Source organism: Parus major, chromosome Z (genome assembly GCF_001522545.3).
Source record: "Parus major isolate Abel chromosome Z, Parus_major1.1, whole genome shotgun sequence".
Lineage (NCBI taxonomy): Eukaryota > Metazoa > Chordata > Aves > Passeriformes > Paridae > Parus > Parus major.
In genome coordinates, this window is record NC_031799.1 from 19,606,252 (window position 1) to 19,627,989 (window position 21,738).

The 21,738-nt window shown below is 37.3% G+C and overlaps 1 protein-coding gene across 3 annotated transcripts in view; it reads right to left on the minus strand.

Annotated features, from left to right (window-relative positions):
• The window catches only part of ZSWIM6 (zinc finger SWIM-type containing 6), a 110,206-nt gene that overhangs the window by 28,805 nt on the left and 59,663 nt on the right, over window positions 1–21,738 (minus strand). For 2 of the 3 annotated variants that reach the window (XM_015652992.3, XM_015652993.3), the window contains exons 2-4: window positions 20,729–21,085; window positions 10,876–11,024; window positions 10,204–10,354 (exon numbers count right to left, since the gene is read on the minus strand). In XM_015652992.3, coding sequence (XP_015508478.1) covers window positions 10,204–10,354; window positions 10,876–11,024; window positions 20,729–21,085 — 657 coding nt within the window. The remainder of the gene's footprint in view (window positions 1–10,203; window positions 10,355–10,875; window positions 11,025–20,728; window positions 21,086–21,738) is intronic. The other variant, XM_015652994.3, reaches the window with a different exon arrangement.

The window sequence follows — 21,738 nt, forward strand, 5'->3', positions numbered from 1 at the left end:
AGATAGGCCAAGTGCTTCAGGACTGTTCCCTCTTCAATTAGAGCATCAAGGAAAACTACTGATAGCACAGTTGCACCCAAGTTGCAATTTTGTTCACAAAAATTCCTTAATGCATTCTGGTTTCAATGTTTAGCCTTCAGAAAGAAGAAAGGTTTTCTATGGGTGCTGTGTTTCTTGGAGAACAGTGTTTCATTTTGCTCTAATTCATTCTGTTACTGAATCAAACTTTGATGTATTGGTCTTGAAAAGTGCTTCACACTGATTGTATTGTGTATGGTAGTATAATCACGCCCCATGCATTTCACACTAGCTGGCTGATTAATGCAATGGATTACCTGGAGCACTGATGGCATGAGGGAATCACTGCCCTTGCGCAGGCTAACCTCCAAAAACCCATTTCAGAGAGGGGAAGTGTCAGACAGAGACAAAACGCCTAATTCCTAAAGTTTCCCCTTCTTGTTGCCTGCTGCTCCTATAAGGGTTAAAGGCATATGTGCATTTGGCTGAAACGGCTACTTACATACAGAGATTCTATGCTAAGCTAGAAATCAGACCATGTGGTTGCTGATATGTCAAGTAAGTACAAACCTCTGCTTTCTCTTTCTATGTTTCCAGCTTTAGCACAATGGCACAAGGAACTACACTTCTGACATTTTGCATGAGCCTGGGTTATGACCTTTCAAGTATCTTTAAAATTCCTGCATCTTTGCTGACACTTTGCCATTCAACCAAAGGGTTTCAAAAGTTTTCAAAGAACAGGAATTTGCTTGAAAGGTGCAGTTTACAGTGTGTCAGTCGATTATGATCTCCCCAAGAGAACATTAAGAATCAGTCACATGTTCATTAGAAACCCTTCTATGCATCTATACTACTCTATATTCTAACCACTGCAGCAAGACGGGGGCTATTAGTCTACAAAGCTAAAGGAAAGTATAAAGAACCTGCAAATGAATCTCACTGATTAACTTTCCTCATAGTCAGAAAATTATTTAATCATCTGTTTACAATCAACCAACTGAAGGCAAAAGCACTGCTAATACTAACATATATAACACAAAAACAGTCCTTAATCTTAATATAATTCTTCACAATTTTAACTAGTTGCCAATATTTACAGCTAGGTGGTGAACACAAAGTATGCTTCTGACAAAAATATGTATCAGATATTTTACCAATTACTTTATCCAGCAATATACTCCCAGTAGTCACAGCCAACCTTCAGAGACCTCACAAATTTCTGGAAGAAAAGCTGAAGTGACTATAACTATAAATGTGTATTAAGCTACTTCCATATAAATTTAACCTTGAGATGAATGAATTCCTCCCACAGTTAGTTTTTTTTAGGAACAGCAATACTGGAGATGTTTGTCCAACAAAACAAGCTATTAATAAAATAGGGAGATGAAAATACCTTTCCTTTATAGAGGGATGAAAATACCTCTCCTTCACAAAAACCAAAACACCAAAAACAAAACAACAACAACAAAAAACAACCCACCACAACAACAACAACACAAAAAACCAGAACAAGTGCAAACATTATTTTGCATACTGGAAATTACAATTGCCACAACTATTCTCACAGAACATAAATAATACACTGTAAGTGACCAAAGGAGTATATTCTGATTGTCTAGCTCAAATTCCTACACTTTTGTTTCCCAAGTAATTTTTTTCTTCCACTCCAAACATGATTGCTGAGTTTTCACAAAAACGGAATACTTCAATTATAACTTATAATACAAAAATCTAGCATAGCACCGGGCTAGACAGTTAGTTTACTGATTACCTGCCAAAATTCAAAAATCAAAGGTTTTTTCTAGTTTCTTAGTTAAATTTCTCCAGTTCCAGTTACAATTTTCAGCTACCTTTTGTGGGTTTAGAACTGTCTTCCCTACAAAAATTTTAGTCTATGTAATAGATAAATTATAAAGGACTTCCTTTGTCTTGATTTCACACATACAAGTAGATGAATATTCTTGCACTTCTCACCGCCAATTTTCAAGATTTTTTTTCCAGTATTCATTTAAGACAAAAAAAAAAAAAAAAAAAAAATCAAAAAAAAATCTGAAGTACTTTCCATCCAACTGAACAGAAAAGAAATGCAACTTTCTGTATGGCATTAAAAATAACCCCTCAAGCTATGCTTACACACTAAAGGTAACTACCATGACCACTATTTCTGAAATCTGATAAATGCCACAGGGTTAGCTCCATTGGTTAGAGCATGGTGCTAATAACACAAGGTTGTGGGTTTAATCCTCATAGTGGCCATTCACTTATGAGTTGGATTCAGTGATCCTTCTGGGTCCCTTCCAACTCAGAATATTCTGTGAAATTACCTAAAAATTATATTTTTACCATCATACTCTAGCCTTAGATGCACCCTCCTCATTTCAAATACTACTATGGCAATGTCAGTGATGGAGGAAGAAGGAAATGATCCCCAGAGAAGGTGGACAAAATCCATCTTTGCAGAACAAAGGTTTCATTCACTGATGAAATCAAGGTGACAGCATCAACCAAGACACTGTAGGGCCATGACAGCAATTTAAGTTGTCATCCATAACTCAGGTCTTAGAATAGCAAAACTGTCTTGCGATGCTAATTTTGACCTACAGTTAATTTAGCACCTCCAACAGCAGAAATCCAAAGACACCGACATAAATTAACAGCTTGTTCTGTGAAAAAGCAAGTGTAACCTTAAGTGGATGACCTGAGGGTACATGTGTTTCATAGGACCATGACAGCTGAGACAAATACTAATGTAACCACTTAGTGAAGACAGCCTACTGGATATGATACAGTTTAAGACTCAAATATGTGTAAGATACCACTCTACCTAAAAAGTCCCACAGTGAAAGACCAAAGGAAATGGTGCATCCAACCTCCTTTCAAACACAGGACTGCCTACTTTCATTTCAAGGCCAGAAATGCCCTATGTGCAACTGACTAATATATATCTAGAAATTTGAAGTTAACTTTATTTTCTACAAATGCAGGGCATGGGTATTTTCTTTATTTTTAAGGCAATACATGATGCAATTATAAGTGGGGATATTCAACAATATAAAGACAATGTACATATAAACTTGGTAAACAGATTTCAAACATAAAGAGTCTTACTGTACTGTTTTATAAAAATCATAAAATACGGGGGAAAGTGAATGTCTCTACTACATGGTTGACCCTAAAAAGCGATTGCAAGAAACATGAAGGTCGAGAAAAATTATACTAGAGCACCAAAACTGTAATAAATGCTTGACTTTATCCATTCTTTTTCATGGAAGACCTGGAGTATTTATCCAATCTGGCGCCAGGAAGGAATTTCTTTCATGGCATACTGGCAACAACCATAGTTGCTTTTGTCTTTTTTCCCCCTCCACTTAAGCACTAGCACAGATAATCTGCTCAGAACAGCTGGCATATCCCATTCATACAAGTTTGTCTCTACCTGGAAAGGGAAGGAATGCCTGAGACATAAATATAGATAGAAGACAGTTAAGTTAATGATAGACATTCAGTTAAGGTTAAAAGAATCTAACTTGCTGTTTTCTAGAGATGACTATAAATTTTTATCAGGAAAAATTCAGAGTGGTTTCCAAATTTAAAAAACAATCAAACAAATAAACATTACTTAACACTTGATCATTGATCATTAGTTTGCTCATGGCAGAATGGTAATTAAATCTCTCTTAATAATCTATAATGACTCCTTTCATAACCTCAACATTAGAATCAAGCTTTACATGACGACCAAAGTGTTACTAGTAAAAGTCCAGGCATGATCTATAAGGAAATATACTGTACTATTTGTATGTGTAAAATACCTTGTAAAATGGTATTTTATTTCAACTTTTAACACAAAACTGTATCATTGTAATCCAGAAAATGGTCAAAATACCAATTAAGTGTGAAATCAAAACAGACTATCAGCTTGACCCAACATTAAAAAGTGGTATACAACAAAGTACTAGTGAAAACATACTAAGACATTTAAAACTACTGCAACAAAGTCATGTTATCACTCAAGAAATTCCTTTATAGCAATAGTCCATTTAATATGCTGTGTATTTTTAGAATATTACAGAAAGGATTATAAGAATGTCACTGGGAAGAGCTTTATCACATAAATGAGGCTCATTTCAATACCATAGGAGGTTCCTATACTCGAAAACTTTAGATTCCAGTAGGGTTGAGGTAGAGAGGAGATGATGCATTAAAATGTGGAAGGCACCCAGCTGAATGCAGAGGGTGCCATTTCAGTTCTCCTCAACACCATGAAAGATGGCCAAGAGAGACCCAGATCAGCATGAACCAAAACCCGAACACATTCACCAATTCTATTCATTGCCCTGCCTTGCCAAGGACCTCTTTGGACACCACCTCTTCCCCAAGACAATGCCATCTTCTACTTCACAAGAAACTAATCCTTGACTTAAAAAAAAAAACAAACCAACTTGCCATTTAGGAGTTCTTAAATATCAAAATGGAGGAGTTTGTTTTGCAACATGAAAACTATAACAAGTTTCTTCACCATGAAGACAAGCAATAGTATATGACGACACTGAAAATGGTAGTTCACAGGGAAAAAAAATCTGATTCTGTAATCTATGTGTTGACAAGGTGTTGGGCTCCATCAGTCCATCAAGCAGTAGATACGTGTCTTAGATTCTTCTACTTGACTGCTTTCATCAGATTAAGCATCTGGGATTTAATTTAAGAGTTTCAGCTTTATTAAGCTGTCACAAGAGCAGCCCCACTTTGATAACAGTAGCTGCTCCAATTATGGCCTGGCTTAGGGTTGACAAGTATAATGATTCATTCATGGCACATCATAAGCAATAAAAAGTTGTTTTGCATCACAGCCTTAAAAATGTGAGCACTTTTTTCATTTAATTTGTCACTTAGCTTTTGCTAAGAGGACTGTTAAATTGCAGTAAGAGGCAAATGGGGCTTTTAGTTTAAATGAAATCCCCATATTTAAATGATCTGTAATGGCACAGTGTTCGAGTGGGAAGACTATTGTTTCACAGTGGGCCCTGGTGGTGACATGTGACATTTGTATTCAGGTCCGGTATTATCCATGTGGCTAAACGGCTTCCAATTTCATTTCGCAGCCAGAAGCCTGCAGAAAACACCAATTAACTTGCAGATCCCATTTGCCGACAAAACAGTCTCTTCCCAGTGTCTGGCATCTGGCAGTGCTCAACATTTAATTCCAAAACAGAGCCTCACAGCCATCATGATCCCTGGGCTGGGGTACAAAGTCAGTTTTTCTCATTTTTTCTGGGAAATCCTTTCATTTTTTATGAGAACAAGCAACTTTTATTTTTCACGTGTGAGTATTTGTGACTTACTCATCTACTAAGATTACACAGTCCACTTTCTTTCTTTCCTCTAGATTACAAAGAAAGCTAACAGACCTTTCCTTCAAATCAGAGATCTCGGCTCAATAGGCATCAGCAGGTATTTACTGTGCATTTCCATACCCCATTTTACCAAGGCAATTTAATTAAAAGGCAAACCAAGAGGCTTCAGATAATGAATCGTTATGAAATCCCAAACACCTCAACCATGGTCGCTGTGAGTCAAGTACCTAAAGACCAACATGTGAAACTTATGTACTGGGAAACCATTTAAAGAGCAACATGAAGAATTCCAACTCTGCTTTAAACTCTGCAGAGTGGAATTCACGTATTACTGGGGTGAGCTGGAAGTGATCACCAGTGCACCACTGAAACTGCATCTAAATTCTCCTGGTTTGAGAAGTATCTGAGCAAGCCTTAGAGCTCTGACCTGTAACCTTTCCAATAGTGTACCCCTGATATTCCATAAGTATCACAGAGCTTATTCTACTCTCTGATGTAGAACAAGGGTCAGTTATTATAGTCTTACTCCCTATCTAGAGGTTTTAAAAAACTGCCTAATTATGTGGAAGGCTCTTTTTGTAAACATGAGGCTTTTGAATCATGAATTGCTTAAAAAACTAGGACTTTGTACTAAAAAATTACCAGACTCATACTTAGACCTAAAGTGTTTTATTTGGGGGTCTTGAGTGGAGGTTTCGGTGGTTTTATTTTAGGGGGTTTTTCATTTTTAGGTTAGGTGTGGGGAGTTTTGCTGTTGTTTTTAAATCAGCACCCTCAAACCCAATCTGACTTCTACTGAAATCAGCAATTTACCACAAACTTGAACAGAACGGTGACCAAAGCTCAGCGTATCCTTCCAGTACCCTTGCCAATACCCAATGCCAGGAAGGACGCATCACTTAAATTCCAATGAAAGACTCAAATGACTCAGTCAAGGAGCAAAGCTGAAGTTACTTAAGTATGCTTAAAAGTCTGTGCCAAGATGGAACTGACAAAGTGGCCATATGCCTAGCAGTTGGCAGACAGCATACCAAGGCAAGCAAGAACAGAGTCTGCTCTTTATTAAGCAGTCTATATTTACTTTTTTTTCATGCCCTAAAATTCTCCCTAACAAAACAAATTGTTACCGACTTGTGACATAAATATAAGTATAGCTAAAAGATTCTTTTAAAAGACATACATATATACCTCTCCCAGATTACTTTGAACAGGTAATAAAAAACATTAAAAATGCAGAGGCCTGTGTCTCACTCCCTCCATTGATATTTTGGTTCTCTGACATCCTAGAAGATAACAAGCCGACATTACTTTATAACGTAACAATAGCATGCTTTCTTTAAACTCAGTGTCGGATTTACTTCCACTAGAACAGATCACATGTTGGTGGGGCCACCCTGCTTTCCCCACTGCAGTCTGTTATTGTAACTCTGGTCTCCCTTAAAATCGACTTTAACTTTTTACACATTCACTTTTCTTTTTTTTTTTTTTTTTGAGATGCAAGTTTCACACGGAAAAAGCAATGCTTAATGTGAAAACAGGGAAACTCAAGCAAAGTAAGATCCTAGCAAAAGTACTGCAAAAGCTTGTAGCCTTCACATCAGGTAGAAGTTAATCTGGAGAGATTCACACAATTAACAGCATTTTGGAGGAAACTTGCTACGCACCAGTGGAAGGAAACAAGAAATTCTATCAGTGAGGAGAAGAAATAGTTTAAGAAACATGAAATAGTTTAAGAAACATAAACATTATCTGAAGATGAAAGAACCTAGTTAAGTTCTACCCTTTGCCTACTGCCCACCTAGTGCGACTGAAATGCATTTGCAACAGAAACGGTGGTAGATGATCAACATATTTTGATACTCTTAAGAGTTGTCACAGCAGTTCAGGACTGAAACAATGTGGTCTGCCTCAGACTGAAAATACAGCAGCTCAGGTAGTGGTAAGACTGCTTTTTGAGAGTGACATCTAGAATTCTGATTAAATAGAGGTAAACTAAATTCAATTAATCCAAAAGTATTTGTTTATCTGATACTGCAGGCAGATAGATTCCACCTCCTCCACCTTCAGACAGGTGTTGTCAATAAAATGATGTTAATACAAGACTGATAAAACAAGAGGAGCCAGTACAAAAATTTTTTTACAAAATTTTTTGTTTATTGACAGCATGTGGCAAGACTGCTACAGGTAACAGCTGGAGAACGCATTTCTACCTCTCCCACCACCTACCAACTCAACCCACATAAGCAACAAAGCATGAGACCCTCCAGTTCTCAGTATGGTGGGATACAATTTTGTTCCATGTGTGTCCAGCTAGGCATGTGCCTTGCTTGGCAAAAACTGTTATTTTTTGCAAAAACATGACAAGGGATCATAAAAATGGTTGTTAAACTTGCAGCTGTTTCTAGACTCCAACAGAGCTTTGCCTGCTGTAGTATTAAGGATTTTGATCACAGAAGTCTGTAATCTCAACGATATAATTAGCAGTTTATTTGCCTAGTGCTTCAATTAGTTTAGAATGAGCATAGTTTTTGCTCTATAGGTTACATCCAATCTTATCCCACCAGTTAGTATGTGATTCAATCATGGTCATTTTTGACCTGTAAGAGTGCAAAAGTTAAGTTTTGCATTTGACACTTCTTTTCTAAATGAAGCACATTCTTCTTACATGGATTTTATTTCATTTAGCTTGATTTTGGATCTTTAAATTACACTAAGAGCATTATGATATTTGCTCTCTTATTTGCATTACTTATATAATATCTTATAGGACTGTGATCAATCATCTGTAAATTTTTGCTTGTTATTAAATGTTTATATGTTTTCTGCCATGTAAGTCAGGCACAGCCATATTGACCAGAGCACATCAAAACAGACTTCTCTAAGTCTAGGCTTGAAATGTCTTTCCAGATGAGAACACAGGTTTCTACTCCAAGTTCCATGAATCACAAGACAATTTCATTAAGGCCATGTATGTCTTCAGCTTGCTTTAGGAAAGCCTCCAAAACACCTGTAGTAATGTTTGGAATGCTAAAATAGACATGTTAATCCCTTCACTCAAAACAATCAGTGAATTACCTTTCAGAGGAATGAATTAGATTTACCACTATATTTTAAATAATTCAGGTTGTCTTTACTCTTCGACACTCTTAAAGTCTACTACTTAGTAGTTTGTTACAGTACTTTATATCCAGGAAAGCAATGCTTGTGGTTACTTTACCTCTTTCCTCTCACCTCACCATCTTTAAATACTGTTTACATTCACATTCAAGTTATATTGATTTTCCCTTCAGATAACAACACCCTGTATCACTACAGGTTGAGGCTGGGAGGGATTTAGAGCAGCCCTGCAGTTAAGTACTTGGTGGTACGAGTGGGTTAGAGGCTGGACATGACCCAGCCATGGGTACCCACAAGTCAGAGAGCCAAATGTGTCCTGGGCTGCATCCAGAGCAGTGTGGAAACACAGGAAGGACAAGGACCCATTGGAGGAGATCCAGAGAATGGCCACAGAGACGACCCAGAGGGATGGAGCACTAGCCAAGAAAAGGCTGAGATAGTTCAGTTAACTCAGCTTGAAGAAGTGAAGGGTCTGGGGAGACCTTAGAGTATCTTCCAGTAACTAAAGGGGACCTACAAGAAGGCTGAAGAGGAACCTTCTACAAGGCATGTAGTGATCAGACAAAAGGAAATGGCTTTACACTGAAAGCTGAAAGATTTAGATTAGGTATTAGGAAAATAATTCTTAACTGTGAAAATGGTGAGGCACTGGAACTGTCTGCCCAGAGCAGCTGTGGATGCCCCATCCCTTGAAGCATTTCAAAGCCAGGTTGTTTGAAGCTCTGAGAATACTGGTTTAGTGAAAATTTTACCTGCCCATGGTAGGGGAGTTTTAACTAGATGATCTCTAATGTCCATTCCAACCCAAACCATTTTATGATTCTGTGATGAAATTCTTAAGAGATTCTAAAAATTTCTGAAGAAGTAGTTCAAAAAACTGTATTAGTGAGTTCCTGAACACTTTACAGGCAAGTGTCTTCAGAACTCATCAGTTCAAATATTCATTTCGTATTTCAGCCTGTGTTATTCTCTTAATTGTACAACAAAGTCATGTATCAGGTAACCTTTCCTGTAAAGCAATGTTAATAGTTAGTCCTCTGTATTTCATCTCCTTTCTTGCTCAGCAATTGACTTCTGTAATTGCGAATCAGTTTCTTCCTCAACCTTTCCAACTGAGCACTAGAGGCTTATATATTTCACCTCAAATGCACTCAAATGTAGCTACATTTCCACTTTTTGCTTTATTCCTTCCAGATCCTCTAGTCCTTAAAAAGTCTTGGAATTGTGTCGCTAAAGGACACAAAATGATTCACATGAATGTTTTCCCTGTGTTAGGAAAAAGGTCACTTTATTCTCTGAATCCAGTATTTATAGATTAACAATGACCAGGGATTGGATAATTAAGTTATCACCTTCCCAAGCACACTGGTCATGTGAAACGTACACCAAAAGACATTTCTTAGAAGCAATGTGATAAACAACTTACGTTTATAGAACTTTCATGGGAAAGTAACGAACTATGAAAACATTATCAGAAGGCTTTAAGTTTAAGGGCAACAGAATTGTACTTCCTTTATACCATGCTCCTCTCCTTCAACTGCAACTGTCTCATGCTGTAGATCAGAAATTCGATTTCACCCAAGCTTAACTGAATAAACTGCAGAAAACTCTAATCTGCTTAGCCTAGAACCACAATAGAAGTTTTTCTTGACTCCAGATATGTAATTGTTTTTTTATTATACATATGAACACCTAAATGAGTCTGTGAATTTACCCAGTTCATCCCAGAGCTGCCTATACTTGTCAGTCATTGTAGTTCCTTGTTGTCTCCAAAGCGACAGACGAGGGTCAGCCATGAACTGTTCTGTTATCAACGTCAACATGCGAGCTCCATTTGAATCTCTCATTTTTAGCATCTCTCGCACCTAGGAAACGAGTCTTTTAATACAATCTTGAAAAAAAGCAAAGAAATTGCAGTACAGACAATATGCTGCAGTGTTAAATATTCCCCTTCTGTCACGTTAGAAATGTGATTTATATGTGTGATGGGAAATTCTTAAGTAGAAAAAACAGTCTGCCTTCCCAACTTTTAGCAAAATTTTGGGTTCAGTATCCAATTGCAATTCTTCAGAGAATTTTTCCACAAGCAATCCACAGGTGTATTATATGAACTGCTGTAAGATTTTCCAACATTTTGGGGGTGGGAAGGAAGAAGAGAAGAGCAAAGCTGTAGATGATTGAAGTGTTACTTCATATCCTTACACTGATCAAGACACATCAGATTGTAGTCTACTGCCGTACAACTCATTATCAAGTTGCCATTGTATTCCCAAGACTTTGTGTTATTTTAGAACAGCAGAATCTAGAACTATGAGTAAGATGCAAGCAAGTACAGACTGGCTTGGAGAACAGGGGAGAGAAAAAGGGTTCAGAGTACTCAACACACCTTTGCAAAAAGCAAATTGAGCTGCTTCCCTGATCCATGGTATCCACCCTGGGAAAGGAAGAGTTTAACCTGTTCTTGGACTTGTTCCTCATCCAAATGCCAGCAATTTTCATCATCTATGCTAGCACCTGCTGTTGGGTCAGGAGCACCTGCAAACAGCAAGAAAAGAAATCATTATGTTCTATATGAAGAAGAGAGGTCCTTGAGTCCAGGGAAAGAAGACTCCTGCAGAGGTTTTTGGATTTGTCTCTTCTCCTGTTTTGGATGCCTTGATTTTAATCTAAACAGTCTTTAAAATAGACTTAAATTTCTCCTCAGTAGTCTTAAGCACTTAGAAATTCTACCTATGAAAAGGCATTTAAATACATAATATTGTCTTCTCTAACAAAACATTAGAATCAAGGTAAGGGTTTTTCTTCCCATCTCAGCAGCTACACTAGAATGATTTTACAAGGAAAATTAAGACTTTGAATTATATTTCTACCACTGTGATGTTAAAACCACTCTCCCCAAAACACCTGTGTAATTCCTGTACCTTCAGCAATCTTGCTCAGGTTTAAGTGACTGCTAGTGAGCGCTGCTATTGATGAACATGAGGAGAATCATCACCTTGGTGCCTCCTCTGAGCTGTGATGGCTCTGCAAAGCTAAACAAAGAGTAAAAAAAATCCCCAAACAAATACATAATCTTAAAGCACTAAATGCATTTCCATCATAATTAAGAGCTACAGATACTTAAAGACCATGCTGCTTTCAAAGGAAGCATTTTTATATAGGCAATGTCATCTGCACAGAGTCAATTTAAAGCAATTCCACTTGAATTAGCCCAGTGTCAACTGAAATTACTAGATTCATATCTGGCTGTGTTTAGCCCACAGATTGCCATAAGGCAGCTTTTGCAGATCATATCAGTGACTTTCCCTCTCCTAAAGAATGACAAAATTAACTAAACCAAGTTCTTGCACAACCTAATAGACTATATTTTTATGAAGAACTCTGCACCTCCAGTGGACATCTTTTAAAAGGTCTTCAAACTGAACAGGCTGAAAAGTACTTATCTAGAGTGTTGGACTCATGTCTGGTATGGTCATGCCCCACCTTGACCTAAGTTATTTTAAGCACGGCTGAGACCCAAACTGACTTAACATTTTTATTTTGTACTTATGACAACTGCATAATCTCTATCACTATTATGTTTTGCCAAGATTTTACAGAAATTGAATCATATTACACAATATCTCTCTTTGAGATCTGTGTCCATGTTACCTCTGCAGAAAAAAGGAAAATACTGCCAGTGATGCCTTAAGTTTTAGCTTTCATATTTTCCAGATTCTATACTGCATCGGTGTATATAACTCTGAACTTCACAGTGTGTTAGCAAGCTCTCCTCACAGTTTAGTTAGACAAAACAATCCTTTTCCAGCCCGAGAACCAAGAACACCATTGCAGCTTCAGGCCCAAAAAGTAATAAACAGCAGTGAATTGAAGAGAGCAAACAAGTAGGATGGGACTTCATAACCTGAAGCTGTAATTGGACAATTAACCCCAATATGTAAATGGACAAAAACTTATTAAAGTGCAAAAACTCTCGCCATCCATCTTTGATGTAGCTATGCCCGGGTTCTTGTACTGCCCAAGATGGATCCTTTGAAGGCCTTTTTAATAAACACCTACTTTATTCCTTCAACATTGTCTAGTCTCTGTTCTAAGTAGCCTCTCAAGGCATTACTAGGGAAGGAAAATAAAATAGCTAAAACTCTATGGTGTATAGGAAAAAAGCCCCATTGATTCTATCCATTCAAGCCTTTGTTTCACAAGTACAGCTCTGCCATGAAGGTGAAGCTTTTAAGTGGTCACAGGAAATGCTGAACTTTTTATTCAATGAAAATACAAACAGAAGATTTAGAGGGTCAGAGGAATGTCTTATCTACAAATTGCTGAGACAGTAAACAAAAATATGTTCCAGCTAAGCAACTTCCTAAACTGCCTCCAATTTCAAGCCTGAAGCTGGGAACACTGCGCTGCTGTATATAAATACACACATATGTATGTTTAATTAATAATGAATTGTGTCTTTGCAGGTGTGAATATACTCTGCTGCATTCCACAGGAACCAAGAGTGTCTCAGAAGACAGGGATCAATCTCAAGATAGCATAAAAATCAAGGAATGGAAAACTTGCTCCTCTGCAAATGCTTCAATCTTTAATGTACTACTTTTAAAGGGCTTTCAGTTCTGAAAGTACATGAAACACATACTGATAAATCTTTGGTTGCAAAGAGCAAGATAAAAAGGAAAATCGAGCCACACAAGAATAAGCAGTGCAGCAGTTGCACAGACCCAGGTTTGCAGTATCACCTTGCAAACAGTTTAAATATTTCATTGCTCTAAAACACAAAGAGGGTGAAGAGGAATTATATAAAAGCAACCGTATACAAAATACACTTATATTTGTTCTTTACTTCAACAGAGATTTATCTTTAAATAATCTTAGTACAGTTATTTTCAAACTGAATTGAAAATAGCCCAGTATTCCTCAGCTAAGCTTCCCTATTTACGGGGTGAAAAAAAATCCTTCTTAACTGCTTACACTTTATCCAAAGCTCACCTGTCATTTTGTGTTACAAGGTTAGAAAAGCAATACAGCTACCACAGATTCTTCAACAGCAGGTTTTCTTTACCAAAGCAAGTGTGCCTGCTATCCAGGGCCAACAGCATTACGTCCACCAAGGCTACTCCTGCCAGTACAATCTCAAATATATATTAACCAGGAGCACAGTATCACTATACTCACACCAGTGTTACTTACAAGCCATTAGGTCAGATGACTGCAAAAGCTGAAGATGCCAAGCCAAGGGTCTGAGCTCTACAGTGCTCCTCAGCACACTATACATCTACAGCAACTCAGAATGATTTTTTTTCTTACAAGATCTTACATAGATCTTCATATTCATTACATTCAGTATGGTAATTCTTCATCTTTCAACCCTGCTGGCAGCCTTCAGGAATAGCAGTGGCGTGGGGACACTGTCTGATCAGGCACAAGTCCTGCCACCTTCCCATCAAGGCAGCAGCCAGGCATTCTACTGATGCTGCTGGAGAAGCCTCAGCTTCTGCTGCCCATCATTCTTGATCATATCTTGACATTCCTAGACATCTTCCATGTCTCTCTATTAGGCACTTTTCAAGTTCACTAGGTTCACCTACAGTCAGGTGACTGATCTAGCCTGTTTCCTCTTCCACTCAAAGAGATCATGGATGAGATTTCTACACTGGCACTTCTCTTCAGAAAACACAGGACTGAGAGAATAGGTAAGGAACTATCTGAATGAGTAGGAGAAGGAAGGACTTAGGGACTATGAGAAGCCCTAGTAGTTGCTCTCAGGAAGGCTCAGTCTCAACATTGAATAGGCAGAGCTGAAGGTTCAACCCACAGGCAGCAGCTTTGCTCAGGGCATAGCACAGCCCTGAATGCGCACCAGCAACACTTTGGCAGAAGGACAGCTTGGCTGCAGAGAGGAAGAGGAACATAGGCAGCCCTCAATTTAAACTCTGCAGGGCAGTTTGGTCCCAAGGTTAAATCCTGTTTCCCGCTTGTAACCTGGGGTTAAGTGTTACTCACATGCTTTAGAGAGATGTCATGAGGATAAGTGAGTTCACATTTTAACTATGAAAGTGAAAAGTACTGTATAATTATACTCATATTAAAACCTGTAATTAAACTGTGTCAGTTTATAGACACTAAACTAACATAACAACCTCCTTTTCGCAAGCCCCTGGCTTGTTAAACTTCTGCCATGACTAGTCTTTGAAATACACTTCGCATCATGTACATACAGTTAAATACAATAAATAAAGTATTTTTAACCAGTATATACACACAGACATATATACTTACTCATGGTCTTCTACTGTAATTACTAAATTGCAATCTGAGCAGTCAAAGCAGGAATATTGTGCAGAACTGTTTGTGACACTGAACACCTAATAGTACTTGAAAATAGGGTAGCAACCTTTTCTATTTAGGGTCATAGCAGGTTGCATGTTAACTATAATCAACTTTTGTTTGAAGAAGCAGAAGCACGTAAAAAATAAACACTTTGTTAATTTACATAGCAATTTAAAAGCAACTGCTTTCAAAATGAGCAACTAACATTCAAGAACTGGTGCTGTACATGGAAAATTTAACCTCACAAAATAGAACCAAGCAGGGAGCAATGACTACAAATGGACTAAGAAGTTCTTATATTTCCCAACTACTCAGGTGCAGATTAACAGGTCGATTTGGATAGAACAAGGCAAACTGCTTCCCTGATCCCTATTTCTGAAGTATCACAAGAGCTGACTTCAAATAAAATCATGCCAAATTATTCACTTGTAGCCATCCACATTGATATTTTCTTGAACTTTCTAATAAAAATGTCATTAATTTAAGTATACAAATGAGCTATAGACCAGTTACATTTTATAAAATGTCATTCCATGGCAGCATTAAGGAGAAGATATGGAAAAATAATTACAAATTAAAAGCATAACTTACTGAGTACTATGTGAAGATGAAGACAGAATGAAAAGAAACCCAGCTAGAAACCAATGCTGCTGCATGCTGATTCACAACAGAATAGAGATTGATTTTATAAACTTAGTATGCTCAAATTATTCTAAACAATAATTACATAAAAAAACATCATTAAAATAATGATTCAAAAGCATTATTATGCCTTTGATTCCGCATATGATTCCAAGTTTAGACCTAAGTCACACAACTTCAGGACTATCGGGTGAGCTATTTAACACCTGTTCAGCAGCTCACAGAACCAAAGGCAAACAGCATATTCTTTGAAGCTGTCAGTGATGACAATACAAAATCTGAAGACAGGACAGGGTATGCTAATTTGCTAAGGAAAGTTAATAAAATCTCAACAAGTTTTTTATCAAAAAATTCTGTGTTCCCTCTGTACATACTGCCAAACATGATGTATTATCTACTAACAAAATCTAACCTCTCCTGCTAAAATCCACATCATCATATAAGCAGTACATTTCAGAACTTGTTAGTGCATGCAAGATAGAACTTTATCAGTATACATAAGCATACTGTAATTATTTATCTTCTATGTCTTTTAGCATTTTAACAAAATCTCACTATTTTCTTAAGCACCAAGTTTTATATTGATGTTTAGTGTATTTGAAAAAAATCTTTCCTAAAAGTATTAGTTTCAAAAATTACTTTTTCACGTTACTTTGCAGCTACCAGTCTTTTTTCTTTCTTTTTTTTTTTTTCCCCCCCACGTTCTACTACTTACTTTTATTTGTGTTTCTTAAATTTTTCTAGTTTTGGCTACTCTTACTTTTACTTCCTTCCCAGATCTGGGTCACCAAACAATTCTCATACTAAGCACTGAAGCACTTCAGTTTCATTCTTCTTAAAAGGAAATTCATCTGCCATTTCCTACATTCTTCTTTTTCAACTAGACTCTCAATAAATTTTGCACTTCAGGAAGGGCCATGTGAAAGATTCCATAACTTGAAAAATAATTTATCTTCTTTGACATTACACATTCTTTTTACTAGCAGATCCTCAATACATTGCACTGAGGTGTACAGCCCTACCGTACCCTGCAATTTTCCACTAAAACCCCCATCATTCCAGTTAACTACATTAAGTACATCTAAACACATATTAACCAGTACCTCCAGACTGTCCCTTTGAACTTCATAATTACAGGAACAATATTAGATATTCTGAAATTTTCTTTTGAAAGTTTTTTTTTTTGGAGATGTTTTCCTCTCGAAAGCCTCCTCCAGCACTGTTAATATACATTACAAATTAATGTTTGCTGAAGATGTACCCACACTTGCCTGGAAAAATGCAGAAAAAACAAGAGAGAGAGAAACAAGGTGCCTGTCCATCTCAGATGATGAATGAACTTCAGCTGCTTCCTCCCAGATCCCTCCTCTTAAATTTGAGTTCATCTGTATGTGGGTCTGTACGGGCAAATTACTTTTATTGTGAGTTGGAGAATCAGAGAATGGCACAAAGTCTAGAGAAATCCATATAGTTCCTCCCAGAGCAGAGATTCCAACTGCAGCAGTCAACACTCAGAAAAAGAAACAGTACAGCTTAAAAGGTAAAAATTAAGTAGATTTGCCAGGCTGTCCTTAATTGTTTCCAAAAACAGCAGAGCCTTTTTCACTATGCACATAATAAAAACCCAAGAGACTAACATGAAAACAGACCTTCCCTCTCTCCCTCCACCCAGCCCACAGTTACTTTTCTATTTCTACACAAATTCTCGTGAATAGAGTTTGGCCTTCCAACCAATTTACTGAAGTTTCATACCTATGAAAAGGCAGATCTAAGATGACAAATCCAGCTGCTAATATGTTGCCATCCTGACTGCTCTCCTCCTAGACTACACTTCCTCTGTTACAATGGTACAAAAATTAACAGGAAGGAAAAAAATATCAGCCAAGCAGGACCCAAAGCTATACCAAGCTTTCTGTGAGAGCGTACCCAAATTAAAATCCAATAGGAAGCTAGCAGTTCTGTACAAACAGCAGGAAGGGTATCAATATTAATACATGTAGCTGTCTTCAGTATTCATTACACACCACAGAACTCCACTTTTGAGATCATCAGGAACATGAACAGCTGTAGCAGAGTCATATGAGAAAATCAGAACACAGTATCTTCTTAAAAATAAGAGATGCTTTTGTGCTCTAAAAATATGCAGAGCACTCTTGCAATCACCACCAAGTGAAAACAGCATGATAAATACAGAAAAATATTCCCAATAAATCACTTGTCTCTCCTGAAGAAGTCAGCAACTAGCCAACATATTCCTGTGATTTTAACAGCATTCTCTTTATTTCTTCCTGCAGTGAGGCTCAGTCATGAAGCAAGAAAGGATATTGCATCATTTGTATCCACCAAGAAACTGAGAGGAGTTGGTTATTAAAAACCTGTGTCAATATAAGTCACTTCATTAATTCCCCCAATTACCTCCTGAAAGGGGCCAAAGACAGTCATTGAATGCTGCATAACACAGAGTTTTGATGAACCATTATCCAATTAGCTTTCTGTTTAAAGGAGAGTACTGATGTTGTTCCATCTAATCATTTCTCTCATGAGCCAGCTCATAAGGAAGACAACAAGACAGCTGTGGGCAAAGCTCTTCCACATCCAAATCATTCAAACATAAAAATAAATACTATTCAGGAGTTGATTCTTGTTGCGTATCATTGAAAATATATGAAAATTAGAACTAGTACAGTGAACACAGAGAAAAAAAATAAAAATGGAAGCCATATATAGAGCAACACTGAAATTAAACTACCTCTAGGCAACACTGAAAAGAACTTCCTCATCCAGCTCCAGATTCAGAATTTCTCTTAATGAAAGCTGTTTCAGCTGTTTCTGTGCTAGGTCTCCTCTATTTCCAATAAGCAAGTTTTTCCAAGTTTTTCTTCTCACTTACCTTCAAGTACAATTTAATATCATTTCTCTTCAACCACCAGCCCAGTGGGGTAAAACTGTTCAAAGCAAGACATTATCTACAAGACAGTCTTGCACTACAAACTCAGTATCTGCAGCACTGGAGATATGAGAGAGTAAATGGTGATCTTACATTCATCACCCTATGATATCAGAATGAGAAACATTTCTTTTGCTTATTTCTCATGGGTTTTTTTTTTTTTTGTTAACTTTATTATTTTTAATCTAAGGAATTTGATTAAAGATCAAAAGAACAGAATTATGGTATGAATCCCAGAAGAACACTTCTCTTAAGAAGAACTCACTTTTTCCTTAAAAGAATTATGCAATTTTTTAGTATTGTGAACATGAGAAGAAATTCAGACCATGGTTTTATGTGAGTCTGAGAGGAAAAGCAGGAAACTATATAAAGTCTTCTATAACCCAGTCTCCTTTGGTAATAGCAGCTCATTTTCTTATGCTGCCCAGATTTTCTACTTTGGCTTTTGGTATTTTAGTAGAAAACAGTAACAGTCAATAAAGACATGCTGCAATCTCACTTACTAGGAAGACTGAAACGTATGTAAGAAACATTTCAGTTCTGTGGATAATTTTAAACTAACCTACTCAAATTGACTGTGAAATGTCATAACTGATTATCAACTTAGAGCAGGAAATAAACTTTTTACTATTTTCAGTGATACAAATATCAATTCCCTGAAACTACTTAATATAATAATGAGCAATGAGATATTCTGACAGTAAGAAAATAGCTGACAAAAACTAACATGCCTATGATTTGTCTAATTTACAGCCTTCACATTTATCAAGTCTGTAACACCTTTCCATTTCTCTTACATTAGCGATAGTATAGCAAATACAGACATTTCTCACGTCTGTCCTTTGTGTCCCACCCCTGCCTTCCTCTTTTCTAATGGTCCTAGATTGAATCTCTCTCTCATCCTAATTCTTCCTTACCCACTAGCTCACTAATGTTCAGGTTGTTAACATCTCCGATATGATACATGCTTTCATCCTATAACATCTGAGCATGTTCTTCTATTGCTTAATGTCCTACTTCTCCCTTAGTTTCACTTCCTTTCCACTGTCACCATTACACTCAACAACTACAGTGACTGCCTTGCCTCTGGCCACATACCCATACCCCCAATGCACAAAAAGACCAGCGCCCCTGAAATTCACTTTCTTGCAGCATCACCTGTCGGGGCCTGTTAGGGTCACAGAAGCACAAGGAGCACAAGCTGCAGATGAACCCCATTATTAAAAAGATCTGGGTTTTTTCTGCCTACACTGAAACTAACATACACATGGTTTTCTTTATCTCAATATTAAGCATCTTGATCCTGTTTGTACTGCAAGTTCTTTGACTAATGGTCATGACTCCAACATTTAATACAAGACCTGTTCCCGTCAATGAAAAGGAGAATAAACAAAAAAAAAAAAAATCTCTTTTAGTAGGTATTATATATATATTATATATATATTAGGTAACTTATTCTTCCCCCCCAGGTTGCCCTTATACTTACAGCTCTGGCCACCTGAGAGGACATTTCTATCAGGTGACCTTACAGGAACTAAAGACTCTAATAAGCTAGCTGGGTCACCTCAAACCCACAACTATGTGCTCTCAGTTCAGCAGGATCCATAGAAAAGCCATGTCAGAAGCCCCAAGTCAAATCCAGCATCCTTTAACAAACACAAGTTGTTCACACCAAAAAACAGCCATTAAAATCATGTGCAGCTGAGAGCAGGAAAGATCACGACCTTTTCTATGCTGTAACTGCTGCCAAACCAACAGGAAAAAAACATGGTTTTATGTTTCTTCTGACATCATATATAAACCAAATCCCAAAGCTTAATAGTACTATATTTAAGTAATGAAAAAACTGAATTTTTTCTAGCAGTTACCTACTTGCTTTTACACCTTGCAGAATTAAAACAAAATTCCGCAATCAAAATGTCAGAAAACTAGTACAAAGAACAAAATAACAAGACACCACTGGTGAGTTGACAAAAGAGTTCCTCTAAGCAATATGGCTATACAAAGATCACCACTACTCAGTTTTTACTAGGTTTGTGGAAAACACAACCAAGAAGCAGAGCAGGTCACTTATTAACTCAACTGCTGAAGACATCAAGCTCACTGCTTAGGAGTTCTTTTCTCTATTCTAAAGAAAACCATTTTCTAAATGTCTTAACATGAAGGTTCAACAGAAGAATCCTCTTTAGTAAACATCATTGAATCACAGAATGATTCAGCATGGAAGACTATTAGGCAGGTCACACTTCTGACATACAAAAAAAGCTCAAAACCTATGAGGAAATGAAGTAAAAAGAAGTACAAGTATCAAACTCACCATGGACTTGATTGATTTCTGAATTCTGAGAAAGAATTTCATCTGCTAATTTTTGAGCAGTTGGCAAAACTTCTGTGTGGTGTACTGTGATCAAATACTGCACAAATTTTTGTAGTTGGTCTCTGTTCATTTGAAAGAGTGTCTCTGAAATGGGAAGATGCAGTTTGACCTGATCTGGCTTGCGGATCCGGTATAAAGAGAGTGCCACAACGTGGGCACAGTAAAATATGTCCTTGTTTCCACAGCTACAGGTCACTGAGGTAATCTTGCAACGATCAAAGCTGATAGCTACATTGCAAACAGTTTCTGGCTCCGATTGCATTGCAGGCTCTGTTACTGTGCCACTCAAGTGGAAACCTGTGCAGGGGAAAAAGAGAACTTAATGATATATGTAAAATATTGTATCTCATTATCAATAAAGTTTTGGTAATGAAAAATTATACATCTCAAAGAAATTGATTTAATTACATATACAATTAATCCTTTCTTCCATACATACCTCTTTCATCTCCAGCAAAATCCAAAGAGGAATAAAAAGTTAGTTTACAAGCCCTCTGCTATTCCACCACAACATTCATTATAGTTTGACAGCAAGAGAACTATATATTTGGACAGCTGCAGAAACAGAGCAGCATTCCATCAAGACCAACATGAAACTACTCAGTAAACTGGCAGCAATTTTTGAAACCCCCCCACCAGGGAGCCTGCAGCACTTAACAGCAAATTTAAGCATTCTCTCAGTAAGTGAGAAGGAAGTAGTGCACTCTAGTGGCATGAACTCAAGTCCTAGTCTCAAATGACTCAACTGACAAGTCTAATATCTTTGCTTTCACCTCCCCCACCAGTGAGTTCATGCTGAAGTTCACTGTCACCCAAGTGATGCAGTAGAACGGCTATGTTTGTGCAGCATTTTGGACACAGAAACTGCAGCAGTTACCAATATACAGTATGTCAGACTTTTAACACTGAACGAGACATATATGCACAGTTCCAGGCGCATATGCAGTGTG